General features: G+C 41.7%; 2 protein-coding genes across 4 annotated transcripts in view; both read left to right on the plus strand.

Moving 5' to 3' along the window:
- Positions 1 to 10,306, plus strand: part of LOC109959999 (RING finger protein 145) — a 13,148-nt gene extending 2,842 nt beyond the window's left edge. Inside the window, exons 2-13 of one of the 3 annotated variants that reach the window (XM_020599805.1) lie at positions 1,099 to 1,352; positions 2,840 to 2,948; positions 3,452 to 3,543; positions 4,252 to 4,487; positions 4,631 to 4,806; positions 5,101 to 5,241; positions 5,355 to 5,537; positions 5,761 to 5,908; positions 6,981 to 7,103; positions 7,428 to 7,661; positions 8,955 to 9,195; positions 9,232 to 10,306. In XM_020599805.1, coding sequence (XP_020455461.1) covers positions 1,169 to 1,352; positions 2,840 to 2,948; positions 3,452 to 3,543; positions 4,252 to 4,487; positions 4,631 to 4,806; positions 5,101 to 5,241; positions 5,355 to 5,537; positions 5,761 to 5,908; positions 6,981 to 7,103; positions 7,428 to 7,661; positions 8,955 to 9,195; positions 9,232 to 9,593 — 2,229 coding nt within the window. In that variant the 5' untranslated portion in view covers positions 1,099 to 1,168 and the 3' untranslated portion in view covers positions 9,594 to 10,306. Of the gene's footprint in view, positions 1 to 280; positions 692 to 1,098; positions 1,353 to 2,839; positions 2,949 to 3,451; positions 3,544 to 4,251; positions 4,488 to 4,630; positions 4,807 to 5,100; positions 5,242 to 5,354; positions 5,538 to 5,760; positions 5,909 to 6,980; positions 7,104 to 7,427; positions 7,662 to 8,954 lie in introns of those variants that run through there. The other 2 variants (XM_020599804.1, XM_020599803.1) reach the window with 2 other exon arrangements.
- A 2,956-nt stretch (positions 10,307 to 13,262) lies between these two features.
- LOC109959993 (transcription factor COE1-like) overlaps positions 13,263 to 19,637 on the plus strand; it is an 88,082-nt gene continuing 81,707 nt past the window's right edge. Inside the window, exons 1-6 of the mRNA XM_020599794.1 lie at positions 13,263 to 13,322; positions 15,786 to 15,984; positions 16,355 to 16,493; positions 17,262 to 17,418; positions 18,057 to 18,120; positions 19,243 to 19,298. Coding sequence (XP_020455450.1) covers positions 13,263 to 13,322; positions 15,786 to 15,984; positions 16,355 to 16,493; positions 17,262 to 17,418; positions 18,057 to 18,120; positions 19,243 to 19,298 — 675 coding nt within the window. The remainder of the gene's footprint in view (positions 13,323 to 15,785; positions 15,985 to 16,354; positions 16,494 to 17,261; positions 17,419 to 18,056; positions 18,121 to 19,242; positions 19,299 to 19,637) is intronic.

The raw sequence follows: 19,637 nt of genomic DNA on the forward strand, positions 1-19,637 counted from the left end.
TTAAAGGGAGTTTTTCCTCCCCACTGTCGCCAAGTGCTTGCTCAAGGGGGATTTGTTGGGTTTTCCCTATGTAATAATATTGATAACAGTAAGGTCTAGACCTTACTTTGTAAAGTGTCCTGAGATGACTTTTGTTGTGATTTGGCGCTATACAAATAAAATTTGATTTGATTTGATTTGATTCAAGCTGGATTCATCTGTGAAATGATCGTTTGCAGCAGTGGTGGAAAATAATTAGGTACATTTATTGACTGTACTTAAGTACAGGTTTGAGGTACCTGTGCTTGAGTATTTTCATTTTCTGTTATGTTGTGCATGTTTGTTTTTGTTTTGTTTTTTTTACTCCACTACATTTGTTTGATAACTTGAGTTATAGGGTAGTAATAGGCTAGTAATAGGCTAATCATAAGACTATTTATCATGGGTTAGAATTCAGAAGCTACCCAACAGTAATTAAAATTATATTCATATAAGGTAGTTAAAATTAGCCTAACATTTTGTAATAAGAGTATTTTTACATTGTGATATAGCAAATTTTACTTAAGGATCCGACTACTAGTTCCACCGCACCCAAATTGCAGGGTTGTAAACAAAGAACTTGTGAAAACACAGCAGAACCTCTGTTTTTTGGTGTTATCCTGAAATAATTTCCCTTTGTATTACTGTTAGTTTGCCGAAGTGCCAGTGCTAGGTGAGAACCTGGTTAACAGTGATTGGTTTATTGGAAGTGCTTTAAGTCAAAGATCCAGACCCAGTATTGCTTTGCACATTGCTATGCAGCAACTGTTGTTCACTGTGTGAGGTTTTTCCATCATCTTAACTGTTAAATATTGTGATGTGGTGATTATTTTATCTGCATGTGCTTTACATTGAATTAATCAGTTTTATCAATTCACTATTATGAGTCACGAGGCCATAGTGATTTGGAAATCACTATTTTCAGTTTTTATTTTACATGCCATCCAAACTTTTTCTGATTTAGGGTTGTAAAGTAGATTATTGCATTCAATTTTTTGTTCTTGTCATCCAAAACCGCCTCCTGACCTCATTACGTTGTTAAATTGCTGGGGTTTTTTTGCCTTCTTTCTTTCTCTGCAGTGCACCCACTGCTAACATCCCGTCTTAGTGGTCAGTTCTGCCTACGGATCAGAGATTAAGCTGTGAGACCATGGCAGTGAAGGACCGTGTAGAGGCGGTGCTCAATGTGGGTCTGCGTGTTCCCAGCATCATGCTGCTCGATGTCCTGTACCGTTGGGACGTCAGCTCTTTCTTCCAGAAGATCCAGCGCTCCAGCCTTTCCAACAACCCCCTGTTCCAGTACAAATACCTGGCACTCTACCTGCACTATGTAGGTCAGTGTCTCTCTTTCTCATACACGCATGCACGCCATGGCATTGCAAATACATTTTCCCTGTGTATTACCATACCCAAAGCAAACACAGTATATCAGATCAGATCAGACCAGATTTCTAATCTGCCCTGGACTCACTTTGGAACCATGGGTCACAGATTTTATCTTTACAGTGATAGAAGATGCTGCTTCCTGAGTGCTGGTCATAGCAGACTGACAGGCCTGTACTCAAATATACAGTGGTGGAAACTGCCTTATTTAGACTTCTACAGGCCATTTGTCTTTGTTTCGGTTTTAGTCTGACTTTGGGTGGACTTTTACATAGAACTTTTAAATATGTAATGATCTCTCATTTCCTCTACCCAGTCCACTCCACTACTTTCCATGCTCACTTTTATCTAATACCATGCTCATGTAATTTGTAAAAAAATAAAATGAAACGTGGTTCTGTGTATACTAGAAATCATCGTTCTCAAGCAGAAATCTAACAGAAGAAATTAAGTTTCTCTGATCCCCTACCCTGATTATGGAAAACTCATTTACACAACATTTAAGAAATCAGCTCACCTTAGAAAGTTGCCTGTACGCTGCTTACGTTAAGTGCATGTAAGTGTAATCATTAATCAAAGGACAGTGAACCTCTTGTTGAGATGAACACACTACTTGGGAAAAGATCCTTGAACACTACCACAAAAAAAGTCATGGAAACCTAAAACAAAGTCTGTGCAGCACGGGGAGCCAGTCAGGTGACACAAAAGTACTGAAAGAGAGTACCAGTAATGGTCAGACTGTGATTTGTGATAGGTAAAACAAAACAAGCAAGTACAATATTGAGTTTTTTTTTGTCTGTGCTTATGTTCTGCAGGACTTGGCTGCATTTGGTCAGTGAGGCAATGGGCTTGGTATGTGCTGATGAGTGCTGTGGGTGGACAGACAGAATAAGGAGGGAGAGAGGCAGTAAAATCAATAACTGTTGCTATGCAATGAGATTTTTGGATTTGGCTTTAAGTAGTGGATTAATGTATGACAAACCTATTGGCTACAGTGAGTGGTTGACTCAAAAATTGCTCCCTGCAGTTATGTAAGAAACATCTGTCACAAACATACACATTTAGTATATCACTTTTGTGATTGAAAGGAATGTATTATCTGCAAACAGGAAGCATCACGATGTGTTCACAGATACAAAGAAGCTGGCAGTATGTGGCCTCTTGTGATTAAGGTCTTGCATAAGATTGAGCCTTTCTTCACTTTTCCCTGCAGTGTAGCTGGATCCTTTTTGGGTCTGTTGAGCTTAGCGGAGGATCTGGCCTAGAAAGCCAGCTCTCATTCACAGTGAATACAGCCTTTGCTGTCCCAGCTTTTTGAATTTGTGGGTGTGAAGTGCTGTTAAAGATAGTTTTATATAGTGTGTATTTCCCCTTTTTCTTTATGCTGTTGTGTCATACTGGTTGTTTATGTGCTTTTGCATGCGTGACTGTCTTGCAGGTTACATTCTGAGCTTAGTGCTCCTGACTCTGCCTCGTCAGCACCTGGTTAAACTCTACCTGTATGTCGTCACAGCCCTTCTGCTGTTTGCTGGTCACCAAGTCTCAAGGTAGGAACAAAATTTAATTATTGATATTGTTTTAATAATGAAATTTAAGTCAACGTTTGATGCTGTGCTGTCGGCCAGGGCGGTGGTACTGCATTTTAATGGGTATCTTGGCCTCTTTACCTCACCACTTCCCCCCACAGTCAACTTGTTGTCCCCTCCTAATCCCCAGCCTGTGTGTTTAAAAAAAAAAAGAACAAACATACAGAGCTTGTTAAGCTAACAGCAAACTCTTGTGAATGAGCCCAAACACAACTTGATGGAGAAGATTAATGATACCACAGGCTCCTAGAAATGGTGAAAGTTCTCTAAATATATGTAAAGGGCTAGACATTTTCTGTTCAGTGGTATGCAGTAAGTCACATTAGATTTCCAGCAGTGAGGGTGCAGCACAAGCCTGAGTGACCTGGCTGAGCACATAACTGTAATTTCACAAGATGGATGGGGAGGTTCTGAATGAAGTGGGTGATCACCACAAACTAAGCAGTATGACTTTTCTTTGTTAGGGATTATGTCCGTAGTGAACTGGAGTCTGGCAATGAAGGACCTGTCTACCTGGAACCTCTTTCCATGAACAGATTTACCACTGCATTGATAGGTATGATATTGCACATGAGCGCATGAAGTTGTACATGTATCATATACATGAAGAAGTATGAATAGTCAGGAAGATTGATTTCATCAGTTCTTTTATGAGCTCTTCTCTTTCAATTTGATATCTCTCTTCCCTCTTCTTTATGGATGCTCATGTGTCTTGAAAGTGTGGAAAATGAATAGTGTAGATTCTGTTTCTCCTGCTGTGTAACTTGTCTGTACCTCTTTACGTTGACAAGATGTTCAGATAACATTGGCATCTGTAGGAGTTTAATGGAGTATTACTTGGCTGTATCAGAACCTACTCCTAGTAATGTGAAAGTTGGTCTGTTTGAAACATAAAATGTAGCTATGTTTCTGGCTCTACAGGACCTGGTTTCATCTTGTTAAATAGTAGCTGTGGAGTCTCCTGTGCTATAAATAGACCATACTGAGTGCTGATTTTACTGCACACTGAAAAGCTGAGAGAGCAAAAAATAACATGGTTACAGTGTCAAATCTATACTGCTGTAGAAAGAGGGTGGAGATGAAACTGCATATTAACACCACATTGGGAGGTGCTTTCTTGTGGTCTATTAATCAGAAACCCAAAATTAAAAACTCTACATCAGCAGAAGCAATTCTAAAATCACATTGACAAGTGTGTGTATCCATGCATATTCATATGTGCACATCTATGTTTGTGTGTTCGTTTACATGCAACTTCTTTCAGGTCAGCTGGTGGTGTGCACATTATGTTCCTGCGTGATGCAGACCAAGAGGATTTGGCTTTTCTCAGCTCACCTCCTCCCTCTAGTGGCCAGACTGTGTCTGGTCCCACTGGAAACTATTGTCTTCATCAATAAGTTCTCCATGATCTTCACAGGCCTGGAGGTCATGTACTTCCTGGCTTCTAACTTACTGGTACCATATAACCTGGCTAAGACTGCATACAGGGAGCTGGCTCAGGTAATGCACTATCACTGTGGTCTAATGTTGCAGGCTTTTTCAGTTTTTATCACAGGAGTTCAGCTATAGCAGTCCAGAGAGATTTCCTCACATGTAATATTGATGGTGTTCTGTCTGTGTCCCAATTACCTACATGTCTCCAGGTGGTGGAAGTGTATGGACTGCTAGCTTTGGGTATGTCTCTATGGAACCAGCTCGTTCTCCCGGTTCTCTTCATGTGTTTCTGGCTGCTGCTGTTTGGTTTGCAGATCTACTCCTACTTCAGCACCAGAGACCAGCCTACCTCAAGGGAGAGGCTCCTTTTCCTATTTCTTACCAGGTAAGTCCATTGCACCACTAGTTAGACTGGCATATAGAGAACACTGGCTTTTATGTTTTCTATATGACATACAGTATATTTCCCTGCATATTTTGTGTGACATGTGCCCTGTTCAAAACATAGGTGTAAGCATGATAATCTTAACTACCAGATATGTGATATGGTATGTGGGAAAAGGGAAATGATGATGTCACTCATTTGAAGTGACCATAAATATTAGTACATTTCTTACTTGATCAAGAATGCTGTGAGGAAAAAAGTCTCATGTTCTCTCTTCTCACTCCCTGTTCTCAGTGTTGCAGAATGTTGTAGTACACCCTACTCCTTGTTGGGTCTGGTTTTCACTGTCTCCTTCATTGCTCTGGGAGTTCTCACACTCTGCAAGTTCTACCTGCAAGGCTACAGAGCCTTTATGAATGACAACACCATGCACAGGTCAGTTACTGTATATGTTTATGTGTGTGTTTGTGGGGTCATTGAGGGTGTCTGTTAGTTTGTGTTTGTACCTTCAATCACTCTGGTGTTTGCCTTTTTGTCTGTCTGGGCAGGGGAATGACGGAAGGCATCACCCTGCTGATCCTAGCTGTGCAGACTGGCCTCATCGAGCTGCAGGTCATCCACCGAGCCTTCCTCCTCTCCATCATTCTCTTCATTGTTGTTGCTTCCATCCTGCAGTCCATGCTGGAGATAGCAGACCCCATAGTCTTGGCCCTGGGAGCATCCAGAGACAAGTAAGATAAATACACCATACATCTTGTTTTATCACGATCATTTTTACTTGCATCCTGGAATAAGACTTGAACAGATTACTGTAAACTCTGTGTGATTTAGCATTACAATGATGATGATTCTTCTTCTTTTTCATCAAATGTGTGTAGCAAAATGCCGGTGCTGGCACAGATGAAGCTTAAAACTGATCTTCTCTTTTACTTCCTCCTTTGTCTGACCTTGCAGGAGTCTGTGGAAGCATTTCCGAGCGGTGTCTCTGTGTCTTTTCCTGCTCATCTTTCCAGCATATATGGCCTACATGATCTGTCAGTTCTTCCACATGGACTTCTGGCTTCTAATCATCATATCCTCCTCCATCCTTACCTCACTGCAGGTAACACACTAGCACATAGCAGCTCACTTCTTTTTCTTTGGTTTATAACATTAAATCACAATGTGTGTAGTTACTCTTTATTTGTAGAGACATAAAAGAAATGTGGTGTGTAAAACTCTTTTCTACTCTGCCATAATATAAGGATAGATGGTTGTGTACTGTAACCCAAGCTTCTGAGAGTATAGATGTAGTCCTCTAAGAGCTGTCACTGTTGTGGTACACAGAAGTTAAATACACCATACATTTTGTTTTATCACCATAATTTCTAAATTTTTTTTTTTTTTTTTTACGTGCATCCTGGAATAAGACTTGAACAAATTACTGTAAACGCTGTCATTTAGCATTTTAATAACACAATTAAAGCTCAAAAACTACCACATGCTTGTTTTACAGTAACATCTAAAGGCAGGTGTTGCCTTGAAAAATAGCAAATACCTTGATCGCTCGGGGCGACAGTGGTGCAGTAGCAGTCGTCTCCCACCTTGAAGGTTGGAGGTTCAAATCGCGGTGCCTGCAGTCCACATATCGAAGTGTCCTTGGGCAAGACACTGTACCCCCGAGTTGCCCGTGAGGGCGGCGCATATGCACGCAGTGGCCCGGGGCCCTCGGCTCCAAACAAAATTTTGATGTACGCATTACAATGACAATAAAGAGGATTCTTCTTCTTCATCAGATGCGTGTAGCAAAATGCTACTGGGTTTATCCCCTCGTACATATGCAGTTATGAAGAGACTTCTTTCGTGTCCTGTACCCTGTACAGGGGCTGACTCCACTCATGTCCGCTCTGACTGTATAAATGCTTGCGTGACCTAAGCTCTGCTCCCTCTTTTTCTTCAGTGCTTTATGGTCAGTCTACAGAGAGATTGCTATCAAAATGAGCACTAAACTCCAGTGTTGTGCTGCTGTCACTGTCTGCCCAAGCTGCGATACAGGCTTAACTATGCCCAGTGACCGGCAGTAGTAACAGCGCTCAGAGGGCGAAGCCTATACAAAATCATACTTTTGACATTTACATTTTGTGATTAATTATTGAATGGCATAACATGAAAAAACTGTCCTCCATCTCTCCCAGGTTCTCGGCACTCTGCTGATCTATGTTCTTTTCATGGTGGAGGAGTTTCGCAAGGCTCCAGTAGAAAACATGGATGAGGTTATCTACTGTGTCAATGGGACCTATCGATTGCTGGAATTCCTGGTAAGTGTTTAAACACACCGAGTATATTCAGTCATGGCCAAAAGTATTGGCACCCCTGCATCAGATTTAGTTTTTTTCTTGACTTTTGTGTTGTTCCAATGCAAACAAAAGAAATAAACACGAGAATACCAAGGAATTTGTAATTGCTACAGTTTTCTGGAAGAAGTGGTGTGTTGACTGACAGAAATACAGGGGTGCCAGTACTTTTGACCATGATGTTAGTATCTTGAGAAAACACAAGTGAGAAGGTGGCATGAGATAAAGTCGATGTCATACAACATGCTGTCACTATTTGTACCTCATAGTCACTGATTTCTCTCCCAGGTTGCGGTGTGTGTGGTGTGCTACGGTGTGTCAGAGACGGTGTTTGGGGAGTGGAGTGTGATGGGCAGCACCATCATCCTGGTGCACTCCTATTATAATGTCTGGCTCAGAGCCCAGCTGGGCTGGCAGAGCTTCCTTCTCAGGAGAGATGCTGTAAACAAGATCAAAAGTCTCCCCACGGCCAGTGACTCACAGCTGCAACAGTACAACGACATCTGTGCTATCTGCTACCAGGTGTGGGCTGGTTTGTGTTTGTCTAAATAGAGCACATGACCAACAATTGATTTCAGGGTCCAAGTTAAAGCCAGGCCTGTACCTGACTTAAGGATTTTGTCAGTCGGCTCTTCAGTTCAACTACGAAAGTCACTTTTGGCTTTTCCCGTTTAGGGGTCGACACAGCGAATCGTCACACTGACGACTTGCATGTTGACATTTGGCACGACGCAACCCTAATTCGAACCCTTAACCACTAGCCTACCAGAGACGGCAGGCTCTTCAGTTCAGCTATTTGTTCTTTTTCTTTTTTGAAAAATATATAAAAACAGGCATGGATTTCATTGATGATTCCACATTAACATTGGTATTAAATGTAAAAGAATGACAGGAACTTATTTCTGAGAATTTAAAAATCTATAAAAGACAGATGCATATGATGCAATATTTAAATTGTGACCTATTTAAACTGACAATATACAATGTTGGGTTGCCATATGGATTTGTCAGAATAACGAGACAGGCAGCACACTTGTACTGCTGAAACAATACTCTTATAGGCAGTTTTTTCCTATGAGACATGGTTAAAGCAAAGTTTACCAACAAGTTTAATCTTCTCCCAACAGTTATAACCACAGCACATGGTGTTACTGTGCGCTTGATGTGTGCCAGTTTGCACTGCAAACGATTCCTCTTAATGATAATTCTTCAATGAAATATTTACCCTGTGCACTTTTGTTAGCTTCCTAGACTCGTTCGGACGGATGCATGTTGTAGAATCAGTCAGTAAAATGAAATGCACTCCTCAATATCAAGCTACCTCCAGGTGCTGGTAAAAGCAAGGGAAAACAGTGGCTCTGTGTTTTTAAAGACCAAACCATAGTCATGTGAAAGTTTTTTTTTTTTGCCTTAAATTTTATTTGATGATTTGAAAATCATTGCCCATCCCTGTCACAGTGTCACCCTTGAAGTGCGTATTCTACCCCCCTCCAGACCACAGGGGGAAGCACTGAGCAAATTGCTGCTCAGTACACCAAAATGAGGAGAAGAACATGATAAACTACCAGGCTGGGGCTAGGTTCTGTTGTAATGCAGACTGACAATAAATAAAATAAAAACAAAGGTTTAACTAAAAGAGTTGCAGCCGACTGACAAGTCTCAACTATTAGGGGGCAGCCATAGGTAAAGTTAATGTAAAATTTGGTTTCACAGTTGCCAGTATTGACAGAAGTGGTTTTGAAATAAATGCAATGTCGAAGGAAACTTACTAACACAACCTGCATGTGTTTGTGTTTTTGTACACATTTCTTCCAGGACATGACCAGCGCTGTGATCACTCCATGCAGTCATTTCTTCCATGCTGGCTGTCTGAAGAAATGGCTTTATGTCCAGGAGTCATGTCCTCTCTGCCACTCACAACTCAAGAGTCAAACTGCCACCCCCAACCAGGACACTCCTGCAGCCAATCAGAGCCCGCCAGTGCAGGAAGAAGGCACAGCTGAGAAGAAGCAGAAAGATGGTGCACCTCCAGATGATAGAAAGGAGGAGGGAAAAGGAGAGCAAGAACGAGATAATGGGCCTACCATGTCAGCTGGAGATGCTTCAACCTCCTCTGTGGTGCCCTCTGCTCCCCAGCACCTTGTCAAAACTCCATCATCGTCATCATCATCATCTAGTTTTCTGCGGAACCAGTCCCCCACAGATTATTCCTCTTCATCTGACAGGGTGGACATATTGCCCTCGTCTCCATCTCTCTCACACAGCCCCACCCCCTTCATCTCTTGCCACTCGTCCTCAGAACAAATGGGCCAGGGAGAGATGACCCCTGCTGAGTGTGATCCTGCCCCAGCATTGCCACTGGACATCCAGGAGTCATCTACTGGCTCATCATCACAGCCTGACAAGCCCACTTCTCATTCTGAGGAACAGCCTCCTCTTCCATTCAGCCTCTGAGCCCCATCGTAACACGCATGACATGCATGCACATATAAATACTTTATATACTCCATCTCTCAATATTCTACTCGTCCGGCAGTTGGCTAAATTCCTTCATATACATTTTGAGAGAAAAATCCAGAAGTCTTTAAGCAGATATTCATCATTAAGAAACAGGAGGAACAGTTAATCTGAATGTTTAACTCATGCCAGCAATGATTTCATCAGGGTGGGCATAACTTTTCCATGTCCCTTTTTTGAGGGGGGATTCAGACTAAACACAAAAAGAGGAAAACCATAATCTCATTTCAAAAATAACTGGGAGTTCTATATCATGTCCAAAATATGTAAACTCCTGAATGAAACTGAAGTCTCACATCACAGGTTTTTGCTGTTTCTCTACATGTTTTGTGTGATATGAGACACGGTGACATTTCCACAACATGCTTTTGTCCTTCTCATTTCAATCCCAGACATTTCATGTGATGGTTGCTCCCATCCTGCCATTGTTTGTGCAGCTCCACTCTCATTGCTGTGCATTCTCTGTAGTCCTGTATGTGCCATGATCTCATAAGGAATTAGTCAGAGGCTCCGAGAGCCTTGATAGACTCAGTAACTGATGGTTGCATTTGAAATAGTGACAAAGTCTTAACATTTCTTAAAGTTGACAATTTAGATGGTTTTTAAGTTGTCACTGTTGGGTGACACTTACGTGTATTAGTGAATACTAAGCATTAACAGACTGAATGTTGCTTCCTAAGACCATCACATGACTTGATGCCTGGTGCTAAGCAGATGAACATGATGTGGTCTAGTCAAGTGTTGCAGTGTGGGCAAATCATATGGACTAACTCTGATTCATTTCATGTGTCAAGCCTTCAACATCTGACTCAGACTTGTTTGGCTGGTCCCAGCAAAAAAACAGTTGTACTTGTCATTGCCAAGTTTTTGTATTCGTGCTAAAGAGATGTTATTTTTAAGGCCATTTTTACATTACTGTTTAATTGGTAAGCATGCGGTGCACATAGGCCGAAAATAAGGAAGAGAAAGACAGGAGGTAGAAGATGTAACAGAGGCCACCTTCCCCATTGTGAAAATGTGGAGTGGAGATATACCCAGGTTTTACATTGCTCCAGTGATTGTTGAGACTCTTTCATGGCAGGAGTCGATCACCTCCATCCATTTAATTTCATCAAAGCACCCTGTGTTTTTTTTTAAGACCACCATTATTTTCCTGCTGTTCAGTCACTTCACCCCATGAAATGTTACTGCCAGCAAACTGAGGTGTTTGATAGCTGAACAAACCCCCCCCCCATGCTACTGTGCGTGTGCATGCACACACACCAACACAAACACCCCGCACACACACACACACACACAGAGTCAGCTTGCACTTAGTAAAAAGAGCAGGGCTGTGAGGAATGTGTTAAACCCAAGAATGCTGAGTCCCTGATGCATGCTTGTATGTAGAGCTTGCACGCTGCCACTGTTGACATGTTCTCTAATCTTGCTAAAAATGTTGTCTGCCATCTTACTGCGCCTTTCATCTTTTTTTCTTCTGTGAGTTGCATTTGCACTAATGCCATTTATACTAGCAATGCTCCAAAGCTGTTCTGTGGCTGTCAGCAACCAAATACCCTCTGTGTCTGTGAATGAGGAAACAGCCCAGTCTCTGTGTGTGTAGTGTATAGAAATGTTGCTCTGTATAGTACCTATGTTAAACCAGAGGGGTGTTGACATATAAACAAGATCAGGGCTCGAGTTCTCCAAAGCAGCCTAGCAGATTGAGATTCTGTTATTTGACACACTTGTGAGCAAAGGCAGACTTTAGCTAAGAAGCTTTCGGAAAACAAAGCCTTCTGATCTGTGAAACCAGCCAGTGTTTGCTACTCTTGTCTGCATGATGTGTCCTCAGGCTGGCGTGATCACTCCAGTGCCCTCTACTGTTAGGAGTGGGATCAGCTTGGCGCAGAAGGACAGGAGATGGCACTAGTTTAACTCAGCAGTATTAACCACTATAGCTAAAGGTTTTATTACTATGAATGACTTCATTCTCGATATTGCAAAGCGTTGGCTGCAGGGCTGAGAATGAATACATGAACAATGTAGGATCAAACCTGGCCAACGCTGTTAAATAGTTTTTTTTAGAGATGAAATGTAAATTTTGATGTATTTTGCACATGTTTCTCTGACAGATGAACATAAGGCCTTTTTCATTTCACTATCTGCTCCATTCCTTAGACTTTGATTTAAACAAAGCACTTGAAATGGTTTCATACATATTCGGTTTTCATTGTGTAGCATTTGAATGTGTCATACGGATCAACTGCACAATAAAAGTTTTAATGCTCCACAAGGTGAAAGCAGTCATTGGCAACTGTATGTAAATTTGCACTGCAGTAGTAAATAATAATGGGCCGAGAAGCCTGTCAGCTATTGATTCCAGATGCATATACTTAGTTTATACAACATGTTGGAAAATTGTTCTTGCAGTCTCTGTTCAGCCTACGAACTATGATGTTTTTTGAATGCTGTCTAGGAGGTCATCTGAACTATTTGGCTGTATAACCTATTTATCTGACAACTCTCAAAGGCTTATGGAGATTCAGTATTTAGAATCTTTCACTGCATTTTTGTGTGCTCAGCACATCACTGAGATTTTAGTAGTCGGAAAAACTTGCTGTAAGAAGCATCAGTGGCTGTTCATGGCATTTGTCTGGGAGCTAATGTGCCAAACAAACACAACATCCCTTCACTGCTGCTCCTTCTACTGTCAAAAGATTGGGTTAACATTGTGAAACCGTATATTTGCCATCAGTTGATATAAATGTGAGTTGAAGTATTTTATTTACTCCTCTTGACTGTTACTGTTAGTAACATTACAAAAAACTGTCCTAATTTGTGCATTTTCTAGTATTGACATATTATTGTTGTTTTTAATTTTAAAATTTCTTCTTTGATTTTGGTGGAGTAGCCGAGAGAGAGGAATAAGACTAAATTCTCAGAAGTCAGTCTCATATCTGAAATCCTTTGCAAAGCCATTATTCTGCTACATTGAAAATGTAAGTAAGTATGGTAATGGAATCCATAGCTGCCACGGAGCGCTCTGCCCACATTAACATTTTTAACGGAGTTGGCACTGCTGTGCAAGGCTGTTGCCTCTGACTTACTGATGTGTTGACATTTACCTCAAAATGCCTGATCATGGTCAGGGCTGCTCAGGCTGAGACTCCCAAAAGAATCAGTATTAAAAGGTATTAAATTTAACTTAAGGATTGCTGTATATACCCTGTTATTGTGACACTAGTATTTAGCAATTATGCAATTATATGTACATGTAATAGTGAGGTAGTGTAGCACTTTTGTAGAAGTGGAAATCAGTCTTATAATAGCAGGTCTTGAATCTAAGTGTCAAATATGCCATTAAAACAAGGAAATTATTGGCATGTGTTCATGCTTTGGCACACTTTTACACCATATACATTAAGTGGAAGGAGAATTTACCCACATTCACATAAATATTTGAATAGCCTGTTAATATTAAATAATTAGAGTTATGTTATCAAAATGAACATGAATAAACAGTAGCAACTGTCTCACACTAAAGTCGAAGAAATAATTGCCCTAGTTTTGCCAGTGGTATTTTTGAAGCGGCTGTCTTCCAAACACGGGTGACCTACACTCACCATGGTCCCTGAACGCCTCCGGTGTGGACAAGGGAGCAGCGGTGCTCACCTGGCCTTCAAGGTGCACACGGTGTTGGCGCCATTTTTAAAATGCTCATCAACGCTCCAGTTTAATCAGAACAGGCATTGGTAAGTGACTTATTCACCGGAGTTCTTTATATTTCCAGTGTAACATTATTCCCAGACCTAAATGCAGAAATAGCCTCAAATGAAAATGGGTTGAGAGCCAGTTAAGCTAGGCTATATAGGCTGAGTTACTTAGTAATTGTTAGTTTGTTACTGACAGTCTGGTTCAGTCAGTGACTCAGGCACAAATCTTGCAAGCAACTACTTTATTTAATCGTTTAAAAATGGAGTGAAGGTGCCAAACAAAGAGGAATGGTAGGACGCTAAGGAACTATACCGCTAAAGTGTCCGTTTCTCTGTCAGCCTGGACGGAAAAGATGAGATGAAGGATGACAGGGTTTAAAAAAAGGGACTAATGCATCCATATTTGTGCAGGTACTCGAGTTAGACACGCGATGGCGCTGTTGTGTTGTTTTTCTACTGTGGTCCTCTTCCAGGAGACAAACTGCCGGTGGACAGGGGGAACATAGACCCTGTCAAACAGGGTGCTGTGGGGAGTCACGGGGTATTTTTTTATCTGAGATATAATTTTTCCTTTCCTTTCCTTTCTCCCTCGTTGTTCCTGTTCCTCAAACGCCTCCTCGTGTATTTCTCTCTCCTAATGTTCTTTTGTGTCAGTTTTAACATGAAACCATCAGTTTAATCACATTATTACCTGTAATGCTCAATTCAGCTTTACCTTTTAATAACTTATAGCCTAGAAAATGAAAATTAATGTTGATACATTTCTAGTGTTCACTGCTGAGTTTGACCTTTTTGACTGAAAATAAAAATAAACTCCATAGTGTTCACTTATCAGTAACATCCATTCTGACTGATTCGGCGGATAGATCGGATTTTTTGAGTAACTCTAAAACCATATACTTTTATTTTTGCAAGATAACCGACCCCTGTGCATTTTCATTTCATTAAATCTTATATTTTAATTTAGAGCTATATATATATATGAGCTGTCATGCTGATGTGACTCTCTTATTTAAGAATTGTGAACGACCACACATGCTTTTAGCCCACCCCGGTCGATAAGAGCATCTCAACACTCACCCATTCACATAGTTTTTTTTTTAATTCTCAGCTGTGAACTTGTCTAAATCCTAAACGGGTTGATCCGCCACTGCCTCGCCTTCTCTATAAGCAGGAAACTGGAGTATAAAAGACTCTTACTCTCCATAATCAAGGTCAAGAGCGTTTTTCAAAAACCTTTGGGAATTAAAGCCTGGAATGGCGCCAGTTCGCCCTGCCAATCATTTTCACAGCCAGATGAATAATACAAAAGTTGTTGACATTTTGGCCCTGGACAGATCAATACGCTGGAGCTTCATATTTAAAACAGTTCACGGAATTAGGCTATTTATTAATATTTGTATTTTGTTTGGATTCCCTCTCAGCGAGGAGATAAATAGTTTCAAATAACAGATGGTGCGTGAGGGAGAAACAAAGCACTGAAATCTGGTAGCAATTATCCTCAATTATGTTCATTGTTATTTTGAGCTAATTATTGTTATTGTCATTTTTGTTTGTGTGTCTTGCGGCGCTAGCCTTCAATACGCAGGCCTACGGGACACAATAGGGGACATGGATGTGTTGTGACGATGAGACACGGCTTTTATAATTGTGCGTAATCTAAATGAGACGTAGATCTAAATGTACAGGCTGAGGTTTCATATCAGATTCACCAAATGTCTGCAGTTAAAACAAGTGTAATAGGCTCAAAGAACATATCTGTTGTTTTTCTCCTCTGTAAATTGCAGGTTTTTGGAGACAGTGAAACCTGAGACAGAATTAATTTGGTTATTTATTTATTTTTTGCTGTGAAAAAAAAAGTGTTTTATTGACAACATTTTGAAATAAGCAATTATTAATTCCATAAAAGGAATTAATAAAAGGTTAAAACAAATGCTACCAAAATTCAGAAGTGTCTTTTTGTCCTTTCGTCATAACCTGCTGCTTTTTGTGCGTAAAAGTCGGTGTTCGAGATGACTAAGTCGGGATTGTCCTGCAGCCGAGAAACGGCCACCTCTCGGAAAAACCTCTGAGCAACTTGTTCCAGGATCATATTCGCCACCCTGCAGCTCTGCAAAGGCAGAAAAACTTTCCCGGTGCTGTTTCAGTGCTATTATGGGCACACGAATTAATTTCCACAATCACAGAGCAGCGTTTTGCTTCGGAACATTTTTGCAAAATCCCTTAAACGCGGACAGAGTGGGTACCCGGGCAGAGAAGGGCAGACAGAGGAGAGGAGAAGGGCTCCGTGGTCGTCTCATGGGGCGGACCTGACTCCGCTCCTGCTTTTGTTTGGGGGCGTCTCCTCTCCTCCCGTCCTGTCCCCTCCCCTCCGTTTCCCTCCTCTCTTTCTCCTCCCACCCTAGCTCTCTCTCTCTCTCTCCCCACGGGACAGGAGAAGCCCGTGTTTGGTTCTCAGAGCCAGTCCTTTGGGAAGACTCACAAAGCGTTTTCCTCGGAGAGAGCGCGGAGTGGCGAGAGCTCGGGAGCCATCCGCAGGAAGCAGCGCAGCTCTGGAGCACAACCCTCGTCCCGGACCAGTGGGCCGAGGGAGAAGAAGAGAAAGTACAGAGCGGAAAGAGAAAGAAAGAGGTGTCAGATAATGATGACATCTGATCTGTGTGCCAGTCGATCTCTCTTTTCTCTCTGAGAGCTTGAACTGTGGATCTCCAAGCGCACCAGTGACTGACTTCATAAACATCTTTCCACACTGGGTCAGTCAGCGTCCTGCCGTCCTTCACCGATTCAAATTCGTTTTTTAAGTGATTGCACATTTTGGATTCTGCTATCTGATATAGTCTCTCCTCCGTTTTAGCGCCCACTCACTCCTCAGGATTACAACTAGAGGAATAAAGAGTCCGTGACTTGATTTCTAGCGAAGCGCACTCAGCAGCAACGAGCGCACTCACGTTACTCTTCCGAAATCAGAGTGAAAGATCTACAGGAGAACAAGTGCACGGTGAGGCGGAGAGAGACCAAGAAACGGAAGGACAGACACCAAGCTTCGGAGATTTGTTCATGTTTGCGATCCAGGAGAGCATCCAGAGAAGCGGAGCTGGATGCAGGGGGGCGGCGTGCTGGATGCCAACACGGCCGCCCAAAGGTGAGCTCTGCTCGTGTGGAGGAGACACTTCCCAAGCGATGGAAAAATCTTGGTTTTGTTTGTATGAGGCTCCGGAGCCTGTGCGGTGCACGAGGCTGTGATGGGGAGAAACGAGCGACGGTGCTGCTCGGAAGAAGGAATTTGGATTTCAACTGCACCTAAGATAATTTGGGAAATTAAGATTCTTATGCAGAATATTTCTACATCGTATTGTTTAACCTCTATCATTTTAAGACAGCATAGTGAAGTTAATGGCAACACGTGTATTTGTGCTAGATTTTTACGCACATGCAACATGGGTTCTGCTTTAGTTGGTTTGAGGTTTAACGAGCATGAATCCAAAGGGGAAAATAAATAAATGAATCCACTGCTTGGGCTTTAAACTGGAAAAACATCCTGTCCATCTTGTCTTTTCTTGACAAAGTCACATTCATGGGGAACACAATTCCCCTCTTGGCCCACAGAATCTGTAATGTAAAGGTGAAATAATCGTGACCTCCTGTCACAGATTATCCTGAAGCATAAATATATTTGCTTACAATTTCATAAAGTCGTCAATTTGAGAAAGTTTTTAGTAAAACCGCCTGTCTTGAAAATCATGGCTTTGATTGCAGCCTCAAAATGTTCAAGTCGAGCAAATTAAAAATGTGCACGGATTGAATTTTCTCTAGCTGGTTATAGAGCCCTCATATTTATTTACTGCACAGTTCAACTTTAAAGCCTCTTCCCCGTCCTAACACCGACTCGCCCACGCCTGTGTGTCCACAGTGGAGTGGGTCTGGCTCGCGCACACTTTGAGAAACAGCCGCCCTCCAACCTGCGGAAGTCCAACTTCTTCCACTTCGTCCTGGCTCTGTACGACCGACAGGGTCAGCCGGTGGAGATCGAGAGGACCAACTTCGTGGACTTCATCGAGAAAGAGAAGGTCGGTGCAGAAATGTTCAGGAAGAGAATAATATAATACAATTTTTATTTTCGGAAGGCCTGATTATTCCATTGTGGTGTCTGATATTACTGATGTCAGTGTTGGTCATATTTGAAACATTTATAATGACTGAATTTATCAACTAAATTATTATTATTGTATAATTTATTATAGCTGAGCATAAGAGAACACACTACAACGCGGACTGTAACTCAAAACCTCTTTCAGTTCAGTTGCTCAGCTGACAAATAAGAAAACCTCTGGGCGCTTAAATTGTTCCAGTCTCCAGCTCCTGTGCAGGCCGAGCGCTCTCCTCATCAGTTATGCCACCATTTCAATTAGATCAAATGTAATGGGAGAATTTAGTGTTGGATGTGTTTGCCCTCCAAACATAAGCAGTAATTGCAGAGGAATTAAAAAGCCACAATAACGCCATGGGGAAATTACAGAGCTGCCCTGCTTAATATGGCCGTGAACATAAACCACACATTTATTTAATGTAACGCCTGCGTGAAGAGTTCACTAACATGGAGGCCTGGCTACATCTGTAGACGGGGGCATTTTTTTATACAAAACTTTGTCCTAAAATTTCAATAAACAGCTCAGTGTTTGTTGTGTGTGTGTGTGTGTGTGTTAAGGAGACAAGCGGAGAGAAGACCAATAACGGGATTCATTACAGGCTGCAGCTTCTTTACAGTAACGGTGAGTGACACACACTCATACACTTAGTACATTTGGTCAAATCAGATGGAAAGCCTGTTTTCTCCTACAGTAATATGCACACAGGAATCAGCTGGTATATTTTAACCTGAACGTGGACAAATGTGCATCAAGGTACCAGGCTGCCAGAACTTTTTTTTTCAGGAACTGCGATGTAATTTTTAATTTCTGGGTAAATTTTACTACACTCTCAGAGCAGCTGCTGCAGGAAATTAGTACCTGCTGTGTGGCTTTATCACTGTCACCCTCCCTAAATGAGTTTGTCCAGCCTGAAGTGAGCTGTGTGACAGTTTGAGCTGCCAGTTGCATGTTGTTGTGATGGTGGTGTTCTGGCCTATCAGCTGTGAGGGAAACAGCATCAGCTGGCAGGAATATTGAGCCTCCACTGGGATTATAACATGGGCATAAAGCCCACTGTGCAATTTGTGATCATTGATTTTAATATCTTTTGTGTGTGGAAATTGACATTGCATATATGTTGCACCATTTATGTGCCTATAAAGATGTTAGATCATTATGAAGCATAATATGCATACAGTTTTCATATCATGAAAGCTGGAAATGAGAGTCCAGGGTCGAAGGATGGAGGATGTATGGTTTGCAAATTGTGATTTTGGAGTTATATAAATAAAACAAATTTGGTAATACACTAAAAAGAAACACGGAGGTTGAGTAACATTTATTTTCACGGTGTGAACTGTTGAACAGCAAAGGTGTCTCCAGTTGTTCCCAGCCTTTTTGGTTTGTGGCCCCTTACAATAGAGCTACTGTGTCTCATGTTGCATGTGTGAGCAGCTCAACCAAAGTATTGTTTTACTTGACAATTATTTTTAGGCCTATCAAAATAAAATTTCACAAAAAAAGCAAAAAGTAGGAAAAAGTCTGAAAAATATTGGAGATTTTGTTGCATTAAGGTTTTTCCTACTTCCCTCTCATGTCTCCTCTTGTGTAATGCAAGGATATTTAAGCTCGTCCATTTGTCCCATAGACTCACTTTTAACGTTGACCTAATTTAACATATTTTTTAATGCAGTTTTGTATGTTGTTCTGCTTGTTAACATGTATGTAAAACTGATGATTTTCTCTCTCTGCTGCATCCCACAGGCATCAGAACAGAGCAGGACTTTTATGTTCGACTCATAGACTCCATGACTAAACAGGTAAACGCACATATTAACACACACACACACACTCTCACAGCAGCGTGCCACCTCTCCTCTTACTTCTCTGACAATGAGCTGCTCCACTGATCCGCCTATACTCCCCCGCCCTCCACTATCTGCATAGACACTCACACACAAATGAGTGTTTATGTGTGTGTGTGTAATTCTGTGGGTGGGTGTTTTCACAGTGTGTGTGTGTGTGTGTGTGTGTGTGTGTGTGGGTGGGGGCACATACACACTGCATGGCTCCAGGCGTTTTTGCCTGTACTTCTCTCGCTGTGATTAGAGTGACGAGGCAGCGAGCGGGTGTTAAGGAACAGGAGTGTAGCTCTGCCG

This window comes from Monopterus albus, unplaced genomic scaffold, assembly GCF_001952655.1.
Source record: "Monopterus albus unplaced genomic scaffold, M_albus_1.0 scaffold42.1, whole genome shotgun sequence".
Lineage (NCBI taxonomy): Eukaryota > Metazoa > Chordata > Actinopteri > Synbranchiformes > Synbranchidae > Monopterus > Monopterus albus.